Source organism: Eschscholzia californica, unplaced genomic scaffold (assembly GCF_041429995.1).
Source record: "Eschscholzia californica isolate CP2 unplaced genomic scaffold, dmEscCali1.0.p SCAF_3, whole genome shotgun sequence".
Taxonomy (NCBI): Eukaryota; Viridiplantae; Streptophyta; class Magnoliopsida; order Ranunculales; family Papaveraceae; genus Eschscholzia; species Eschscholzia californica.
In genome coordinates this window covers 47,242,715-47,253,335 of record NW_028238420.1, presented here as the reverse complement: position 1 = coordinate 47,253,335, position 10,621 = coordinate 47,242,715, and the positions used below count along the sequence as shown (strand labels likewise).

Sequence of the window (10,621 nt, the reverse complement as noted above, 5' to 3'; positions counted from 1 at the left end):
GAAGTTTTGAAGTAATTAAGCAACATAATTGAAGATACAATGTAAAATGTAATAGAGCAACAAAATTATCCACAACAAAGTGATTAACCAATTATATGTTCAAAGAATGTGATTATTTAGCTCAGTTTTTCTTTATTTCTTTCACGAAATACCGTTTCAATATTGACAAAAATACCATAAGTTTTACATTCCTTTAGTCACTTCTATCTACCCCATAAGCCATTTAAATTTGGGTTCCAAGTAAAATTCTCCAAAAAAAAAGTAAAACTCTCAAAAAGATGCAATCTGTTTAAAAAACTCTTTTTCATGGAGGGTGATATGAAGTAAAGAAAAAAGAACATTATTATCCTTTATTCTCTTTCAACCAAATAAAATTATTCCCTAAAAACATCAACTTAAGACTCGAAAAAGGGAAACAGAAGTACATATAAAACGACGAAAGTTCAGAAGAGATATTTCGATGATGAAGCAAAAAACATTCATCCATGAGTTACTTGTACAAGAAGTATATATATGTGTATATATATACGTATATGTGTGTATATGTACGTAGATAAAATCAAAAGGCTAGTTATCTGAACGGTTCAATTGGTTCTGATTCTTCGAGAAGAGCAGCAGCTTCAAAACATTCCACAGCTTCTAGTAAATAAGCAGCAGAAGAAGAATCCGAACTTTTCGCCTTTTCTTTATAAAGCATTCCAAGATTATACCAAGCAGAAGTATTTGTTCTATCTAGACGTAATGCTTCAGTTAGAAAACTTCTCGCTATTTCCATCGACTTGTTACTCTTTCGCTGTCTGAGAATATTGGCACTAGAGACTAAGCTCGGGGTATATGTCGGTTCGACGTCTAAAGCGCTTGTGAATGCATCCAGAGCTTCTTTATGTAAGCCTTTCGCTTCGTAGAGTAAACCTGAGAAAATATAAACATCAAGTACGAAATCATTCCTTCATTTTAAGTACAAACCACTAACACTCACGCTAAGATGGTGAGTCCGGAACGATGCTCTATGGCTAGATATGTGTCCTCATTTTAGGTTTAGGGGAGTGTTAAGTTTCATATCCAGCTACTAATTTTGTGACTGCGAGTAATTTAGTCCAACTTGAAACTAATTGGCAATGCGTGGAGGAGAGGTCCTTGATAATTGATATATACTTGATACATTAGATTCCTTTTGTCCATGAGGGACTATCCTCGCACACGTACAAAGTTCTTTGAGTCTAACACGTATTTTTGTTGGGTGACATGGAGCAATAGTTCCATCACGTATTGACCTAACTCTGATACCATAATAGAAAACCAAATGTTGTATACATGAGTACCAAATGGAAGAGATCTAGCTACCTGTAGTGTGCCACCTAGAAGCAGAATGAGTTGCAATGGCTTTCGATTTGGAGAGACAAACCTCAGCATCTCGCCACAGTGACAAACTAATATACACCTTCGCCAGATCATGCCATATTGCTAGTTCCAAACTTCTATCATGGATTCCATTACCCTGACATAAGAACTCTTGATTTCATATAAATCGAATGGAAAAAGAGGAAATGTAGTTTGAGTATACTTAAAAAGAATAAAAGAAATCGAACCTTGAAGAGATTTTTCTGAATTGAAGAACTCTTATTCTGAACTTGAAGGACGGCAAGAAGATGAGTAAATGTTCTGACAGCATTCTTAAGCTGACCCTGAGCAATCTGGAGCTTAGCTTTAGTTCGAAATAATTCTCCTTGAGACCATTTTCCAGTTTGATCAAGAGCAGCATCAATGATAGTTTCAGCATCTGAAAATCGTTTTTGAGCTGATAATATTCGAGACAACAGGATCCACCCTTTAACATTCGATCCAACTTCCATTTTCAGATACTGATCGGCATAATATAGTGCAGAATCCAACTTTCTTTGATCAGCATTTTCTAGACTAAGATGATATAAAACTTTAGGATCTCGTTCTTTCATTGTTCTCTCAGCCATTTCTAAGGCTTCAAGTGCCACCGACTGCTTTATAGTCCTGTCAGAATCGGATACAGCACATCTGGCTTGAGCCGACAGTGAGATGCCTAGAAAACAATTGGCAGCACTACTCATCTGATCACATCCTTCCTGTAAATTTTCACATGCTCTACGAGCAAAATCTGCACCTTCTTCAGCAAACTTAGGGTTTTCCGCACAAATCTTTGAAGCTACTAAGAGACCTTGTATGCAATTTGGATTCTCTGTTTTACTCAAGAGTTTCCTCAGTAGATTCAAAGCAACCATATCTTCACCCTCTCCATAGTAACAGAGAGAAAGAATGTAATATCTTTCTTTTCGATCCAAAATCCCGGGAAGCAATTCTTCAACCAGATTAGCTAAACCCCTTAGCGCTCCTGACACAGATAACGCAAACGAAAGATGGTCCATGATTGATGGGTCCCACTCGATCCATTTAAGAGCCATATCCCTCAAAAGAATCATTAGTAAAAGAACAGCTTCCTCTATATTGTTTCTAGGTACAAAAGATCCTTCAACTTGGGAACGAAGGTTAGGAGGGCTAGCATCGGTTCCACCGTAAAGAAGAAACGTGGCGAACTCTTTTTGTATCCTAGCTGTGGTTTCCCTATCAAGATTCCAATGACGAAGAAGGGCTCGTCGATATGACAAAATTCCTTCATGGGGATTACCAGCTAGTTTCCATAATTCTGGAAGTAACTCAACAGCTTTATTTAGCGTCTCCTGCAATTTACAGTCAGTACCAAAGTTTTCAGGCAAGCCTTCTGGTAATGCAGATTCTACAGTGTCCAAAATAACTTTGCATGATTGAGCAGCTTCTGCAAAATCGGTTGCATATAAATATTAGACATGAAATGATTGATCTAATGTCGCACACAGCTTTAAATCGACTAAGAAACAATTAGCTTTAATGGCTCAACAAAAGAAATCCATTAGTCAGAGAAATCATAGACAGCACAGTCACCACTCAAAATGAAGTATGGACTCATGCCCATTAGCTTCGAATGTCAAAATTCCAGATTTTTCTAAGCCCCAAACAGTAAGCAATTTCAAACGTGAACAAAAAGGAGAAAGGGGAGGGGGGAGGGGGCGGGGGATTACAGAACAATGGGGTGACAGAAATCTTCAAAATATAAGCACAATTACCATCTTAGTTCTTAAGTACAACCAAATACCTAGTATTGATGGTCGATACGACATGAATGAAAAAGTATAACGAACACAAAATGACAGTGGACAGCGCAGTTCTCATGTGACGCGCGCCCATTAGCTTCGAATGTCAAAATTCCAGATTTTTCTAAGCCCCAAAGAGTAAGCAATTCTGAACGTGACCAAAAAGGAGAAAAGGGGTACTACAGAACAATGGGGTGACAGAATTCTTCAAAATTTAAGCACGAAAACTACTTAGTGCTTGAGTACAACCCAATACCATAGTATTGATGGTCAATACGACATGAATGAAAAAGTATAACAAACACAAAATGACAGTGGAAACCATAAGAAAGTAGGACACTTAAGGAGAACAAACGAAACTTCATAGAAACAAAAAAGTTAAAACTTTTACCCGTATACCTCCCGAGGGACTGCAGCGATTTTGCTTTGAGAAATATGGCTTCGAAGAGTAAGCTAACGGCATGCATAGACATTGGAGGAGGAGGAGGATCACTCTGGGACCGTCGCCTCCTGCGGCCGTTTCTTGCATCACCTCGTCTAGCAATGCAGAGTTTCATTTTAGGAACCACAGCAGCAATGTCTATTCCTTCAAATACGTGAAGAGCTGCTTGTATACTTCCTTTTTGATACTCGAGCCTTCCCAACAAAGCTCTTGCTTCCTGTAAGTGGGAAAAATCAACAAGCCTCAAACCAGACTTCTACGAGAATGATTAGGAAGTAAGCCTCGACTCAGAATTAACAGATACTGAAAGTACAGCATTAGAGTTCACATCTAACGAGATAAATTATAAATGTGGCGCAAAACTAAGCTAAGATAATAATTTGGAGGTGATAAACATCTTGGCGTAATGGCGCTCATGTAGTAGAGAAGATGCAACAAGTTGAAAAGACTGAAGGATAAAGTGACATCGTTGCACCATGTGATTATTTCGAGTAAGAGAACAAGAATTTAAGCTTCTCCTAAGCGTGTGCCAATTGATAAAACAAAGAGAGTGGATTGCACAGAAATGAAATTCCGGTTTTACATTTCGAGCAAGGGAAGATTTCTAGTTTTCTACAACATGGCAACTACGTTCACTCATATCGAGGTAAAGAATACTAAGTAGGTAATTTTTAAGGGATCCAAAAACATTGCAGACTTCAAATAACTCCTAAGCAGTTACCCACAACAAACACGAAAGAAACGGAAAGAAACGAACGTATTGAGACTAATACAGAACGAACCTCGTAGTTCAGACAACCACTCTCACGAAGAGAAGATTCGGCTTCTTCAATGTTGCTATTATCAGGCTTACTCTCACTCTCACCAGCTCGAGAAGAATACACACTTGCTGAATAATCCTTTGTCGCGAGGGATTGAGATGATGGATCCATTTCATCTGCTGCAACTTCTTCAGAGCGAAGACACTTCATTATCTTTTGAGACCACGGTTTACTGCTGATTTTCCGCCCTTTCATCCATCTCTTACCTCCCATACTATTTGATTATATCCAATATTCTTCTAACCACCATCACCCACAAAAGATAGAAATCAGGATTCCCTCTGTAAAGATGAAAAATTGGAAATGGAAAAATCCGAAGAAAATTTCTCCTTTTGAGCTTTCTTAGATAATTAGAAATCAAGCAAACTAAACCAGTGAAATTATACCAATTAAATCAGGATATTTGTAAATTAAACCGTTTCAAATTCAAAAGTAAAATTTAACCAGTACCGGCTTTAACCCATAAACCAAAGCTTCAGAAATTTCTAATGGGAAATCGAAAAACTATGAAAGAATTCGTAACTAAATAATCAAATTTTACCTTTTGAAACGAAAACCCACGAAAAATTTGCAACCCAAGTTCAAAAACCCCTCAAAATTGAACCCTATTTTAATCCCCAAATACTTAACAAACTTTAATTATAAAGGAAATAAGGAAAGAACAATAAACCCCCAAATTTAAGCCTTTTTTGGAGATAAATTTGGCATTAACCACCAGAAGATTTCCTTCTAAAATAGAAACATATATGACATTATGACATATGAATGACAATTTGAAAACCCTAATGAGATAAAAAAGAAAAAAACCAAACCCATAGATACAGAAGAGTAATGAAGGAAGTAAGAAAGGAAAGGAATTGAATTAATGATTAAAAAAAAGTACCTTTTGTTCTAAAAGAAGCTGAATTTGGGCCCTCACAACATCAACACCATCACCACCACCACCCATCTCTCTCTCTCTATCTAAACAGCTCACCTTTTTAACTTCTTAATAAGTTTGTTTGATCAAGCAAAGAATCCAAAGCTCCATCAACCCACTCTCTCTCTCTCTTGTTTCTCTCTCTAAAATTTGGACTTTTGGTTGAAGTTTCAACTGTCCTGCATTTTCCCCTTAAAATAATTAAAATTCACACTTCAGAAGAAGATAAAGATTTTTTTGGGTCTTACAAATGAAAATTCTATTGTTACCGCCACTTTACCAAATTCCCGCGTTATCTAATCAACGATTCAAGTTATTCCACGAAAACAGAGAAAAACCGTTAGAACAGAACCACGGGAGTGTATCAGTATGTTACAGCGGTACCTTTGGTATTATCAGGAGTTTGGAGAACCCTATATGGGTTGGGAGTGGGACTTGTGAAGGGAGGAATGTCCTGGGACCTATTATGAAAATATGTAACCAATAGATGGTTGCCACGTGTAAGTTGCTCCTCCACACGTGTGGCTGTGGATGGATTGTTTGATCGTGGCCGTCACGATTCTTATTATGGTCAACCATTACATCATGACATCTTATATGAACGGTTGTGATTAATATTGTTATGTACACGAGGTGTAAGAAAAGATATAGACCTCATCTGGATGGTATATGCTGATCTCTAGGAAGTGCTGAAAGTAATGGGGGTGACAGTAATAAGGTTGATTATGTTTTAAACAAAATGCTAATAAAAAAGGTAATTACGTCAGGTCCATTAACCCGTCTTTCAGCCCATGCTCTGGATCATGTGATGGCATTTTTACTTTTTTTATTTACATAGTGTTTAGAAAAGGACTAATCAAAATGTATTTTACTACTATTTCTTTTTATGATTTTTTATAGACTTAAGCTATTTTAGTTTAATGAGAAATATAATGACTTTCCTTTTTTTAGTTGGAATCAATTTGATTTGGGGTATGTAATTTACCCAAAAAATTACGTGAGATCGAAGTTTTAGATTTTTCGTGGGAAGAAGGGGGTCTTCCATGAATTGCTATATAGAACTTAATGATAATAGGGATGTAGTCAACTTAAAGATCTTTAATAAATCACTCTAAATTTAGTGGATTAATTTGAGAATCTCTAGTATTCATTGTCATCCAATTTTAAGTTGAACTACTAACAAACTTAGTGGTCTTCCCGCTTCCCGCTATGGGCAATTATCATGGTTCCACTGCGACAGCTCACATTGTTTGCGAGAGTATCTAAAATCCGGGCTAGGTATGCGCTAAAGTTTAGCAAGTTCGTCGAAGTCTTTTGGATGGACTCACAGAATCTTGACCACAAAAAACCCAGTTGTCGTGGCCTTAGGTTCGGAGTGACAAAAGTGGAAACAATATCGATAACTGCTAAGATTTGAGATGTCAGACCTATCATATCGTTACCTTGATAGTTAGATGCTTATTATACCAAATATCATTTTCGAAAATTGAGTCCTATTGTGCTATAGGTTTCATGTATATGTTTATATATACTCTCTACTGAACTAAATTGGAGATTATGGTTAAATTTGAATGAGTTAGACTTTGACGACTGGTTTAGAAATGAAAAGTTTTCTTTTGGACATCTCACAATATTAGATGTTATTTTATCATAATTAGTGAAGATCATGCCTTTTGTAATATTTTCATACTCTAAAACACACCATTATGTGAAGAATCGTAATTCATGAAACGACCATTACAGCAGGTTGATCAAAAGAAAAAACATTCGTGAAGGAAAATCGAATTGTTTTGACTCTTCATGACGACCATTACAGCAGGTTGATCAAAAGAAAAAACATTCGTGAAGGAAAATCGAATTGTTTTGACTCTTCTTCCGGTGATACTATTATTTGGCCTAATAAGCTCCAATACATCTCAACGAAAAGAAAAAACTCCAATATCAACACCCCCACACCCCCAATAAGTCAGGGGACTAGTTGGCGTGGAACATGACATTGACGTGGTACTATTACTTGGAATCTCACAATTCCTCTCCTACTACAACATATACTTTTTTTTGTTGAAATTACTACAACATATAATTGCTTTCAACAAAAAAAAATATACTACAACATATACTCTAAACAACCACCTATTTTAAATGACAGTAATACCCATTAATTGTGTGTTTTTGCTGAACGTAGTTACAGAGACTATATCTAGTCTTAGTTGTGTTTTGGATTATCATATCCATGAAACGTGTTCACAATTGTCATCAGATTGTCTTAAAAAATACTATGCACCCTATTTGCTATGAAAGTTGGATGAAAATTATTATTTTCACTCCATTAACATATCATCAATAAATAATGAACATTCTACTGAAATCGGTATTTCCGTAACTTATGGTTTTCAAAGTGGATGCACTACCGCTGGAAACCTAGAACAAAAATTGTTAAGTTTGTGGCTATCCAACTCAAAACCAATTGGCAATGAGTGGAGAGGACCTATACCTTGCTAGTTATCATTCTCCCATGTGGGACTATCTCACACGCCCCCTCACGTGTGGCGTTTTTTTGAGCCTAACACGTGTGTTTTTTTTTCTTTACGGGTGACGTGGAGCACTTGTGGTTTTTAAGCCTATCACGTGTGAGCCTAACTCCGATACCATGTTAAGTTTGTGGTCATCCACCTCAAAACCAATTGACAACGAGTGAAGAGGACCTATACCTTGCTAGTTACTCATTCTCCCATATGGGACTATCTCACCAAAATATTCTAAGTATCAAGATAACAATGTTAAATTATTATTCGAAAGATTCACCCATCAAATGACATATATACCTTAGAAGATTAGTAGATGTGAAACATGGTCACATAATAATGTTGATACTCCAAAGCTGATATATATAAACCTCTAAAATCTCAAGAACGTTAAATAGATTCTAAATATCATGAAGAACTATTCTTATTATATTTAGTACAAAAATACCTTCTGAAAATACATTCAACAAGTGAAAGGTCTCATTTTACCATGAAGGACATATCTAGAGATTAAGTTACAACCTCTCTATTTCTAATCACGTGTCTACAAAAATACGTTAACGTTAGAGTTAATTCCTGTATGGCCCCCTCTTCTTTTATGGTTCTTTTTTTCGTAAATTCAAATATAGCCCCCTTTTTTGAGGTTAATGTCCTGATTACCCTTCTTATTAATATTTTTTCAACATAAAAAAAAAAAAAAAAACTTGAATTCCACCTCACTTCCTACTCCCCCACACATATCTCTCCACATCATCTCTCTCTCTCTCTCCATCTCACCTCTCTCTCCAACTCACCTCTTTCTCTCTCTCCAACTCATCTCTCTCTCTAACTCACCTCTCTCTCTCTCTCTCCCTCTTCGACGAAGGTCGCCGGCCAAAAAATTTCCGGCCGGCGACCTTAAAAAAAAAAAAAAAATATTTTTTACCTCTTCTCTCTCTCTCTATCTAGAAACTCCGGCGAAGGGGAAACCCCTTCGCCGGAGAAGGTCTGTTCTTGAACAGACCAGATCTGTTTGTGAACAGACCTTGATCTGTTCAAGAACAGACCTTCAAGGTCTGTTCTCCGGCGAAGGGGTTTCCTTCGCCGGAGTTTCTAGAGAGAAATGAGGGTTTTTTTTTTTTTTTTAAGGTCGCCGGCCGGAAAATTTTCCGGCCGGCGACCTTCGTCGGAGAAGAAGGAGTGACTCGGAGAGAGAGAGAGGGGTGAGTTAGAGAGAGAGGTGAGTTAGAGAGAGAGATGAGTTGGAGAGAGAGAAAGAGGTGAGTTGGAGAGAGAGGTGAGATGGAGAGAGAGAGAGATGATGTGGAGAGATATGTGTGGGGGAGTAGGAAGTGAGGTGGAATTCAAGTTTTTTCTTTTTTTTTTATGTTGAAAAATTATTAATAAGAAGGGTAATCAGGACATTTACCTCAAAAAAGGGGGTCATATTTGAATTTACGAAAAAAAAGGGTCATAAAGGAAGCTGGTCACAAAGTAGGGGGCCATATAGGAATTAACTCTTAACGTTACTGCGGCTCTCTATATATTCAACAAGTGAAAGGTCTAATTTTACATTTTAGAAGCATCATATTCTCGTTCATCGGTATAACACAAAACAATATGACGGATAAACTAGCAAATTGGGCCAGGAAAAAGCAAAACAATAGATTCTGAAAATACATTCTAAAATTTATATCGACCATGTACTGTAATGGTACTCTTGATTTTTTAGTAATATATCTTGTATTCAACAAAAAATAATAATTGTTAGTTTAGTTGCCCCAAAAGGGAAGCTATAAAATGGCTTTTGTGTCAATAATATGACCGCATTAGATATCACCTTTTTTTTTTTAGTTAAATCATAATTTTCATTCATACGTAGGAATTCAATTTAAAATGGTTTTGAAACTTTTGACTCATTTGAGTACAACAAGAGATTTACAAAAATAAATTACAACATGAGACTTACAAAAGTAAAGTACAATAGGAAGCTAAATGAGTAAACCGTCACAATAACAAAATGAAAAACTCTAAATGTCACAATATGAAAAGATTCTAAAGATCACACATGAGAAAACTCTAGATTAAGGTCTTAAACTTTATTATACTTAAATATATTTTCTTCATCATTGTTCTTGCTAAATCGGGATTGAAAGTTGTAGATGAACCAACAAAAACCAACATAATTAAATAGTAGGTGATAAATGTAGATAGAGGGGGTGTTGAACCCCATTTCATCATCGTAAAAAAAAAGAAAACACTGAATTAAAATGTTTGATTGACAAACTTTTCGAAGTCTTCAAATAAAGTACTTAAAAGATAACCATGAAATCAAACAGTTACTTTAACTAATTAAAGCGACTAGATCTGATGATGTCTTTTCAAAAAGGGAAGAATGGTCTTCTTCCCGTACCTGAAAAATTTCTCCTCTTCCTTTATCTACTCCAAAAGATGGATATTAGATGGACAAACTAAGAAAATTATATTTTTCTCTTGCAAAAAAAAAAAATCATGTTACCTTATATAACTAACACGACACAATATATCAATGTCTTGTAAGGACTAACATAGAAATCTAACACGACACGAGCTTAGGAGCCAAGAAGTGAATCGTATTGGATTTTAGAGTTTTCCTAATCGGTGAGGCCGTGAGGGTACTTTAGTCAGGTCATCAAGTTAGATGGCAAAGGAGATATTTCTGTAAACATCAGGGGCTTTCAGCTAATCCTTGTCCTATAAATAAATAACCGTTCTCATTGCTCGAGTTCGATTTC

General features: G+C 36.3%; 1 protein-coding gene across 2 annotated transcripts; it reads right to left on the bottom strand.

The window, feature by feature from the left end:
- Nucleotides 1-327: 327 nt before the first annotated feature.
- Nucleotides 328-5,610, bottom strand: NPGR2 (no pollen germination related 2). Of its 2 annotated transcripts, none has more exons than XM_086668201.1 (6): nucleotides 5,308-5,610; nucleotides 4,386-4,705; nucleotides 3,553-3,820; nucleotides 1,590-2,806; nucleotides 1,345-1,498; nucleotides 328-912 (listed from the first exon to the last, which is right to left on the bottom strand). In XM_086668201.1, exons 2-6 carry the CDS (start codon nucleotides 4,635-4,637, stop codon nucleotides 572-574), a joined length of 2,232 nt encoding a protein of 743 aa, XP_086524327.1. In that variant the 5' UTR covers nucleotides 4,638-4,705; nucleotides 5,308-5,610; the 3' UTR covers nucleotides 328-571. The 2 variants fall into 2 exon arrangements, with proteins under 2 accessions (XP_086524327.1, XP_086524328.1); XM_086668202.1 differs by having other exon boundaries at nucleotides 4,386-4,663.
- Nucleotides 5,611-10,621: the final 5,011 nt, after the last annotated feature.

Coding starts and splice junctions, on each gene's coding strand:
- NPGR2 (XM_086668201.1), bottom strand. CDS start 4,637: ATGGGAGGTAAGAGATGGATGAAAGGGCGGAAAATCAGCAGTAAACCG. Junction 2,807..3,552: donor GTCCCTCGGGAGGTATACGG/GTAAAAGTTTTA, acceptor CCGATTTTGCAG/AAGCTGCTCAATCATGCAAA. Junction 913..1,344: donor TTCTAGGTGGCACACTACAG/GTAGCTAGATCT, acceptor ATATTTTCTCAG/GTTTACTCTACGAAGCGAAA.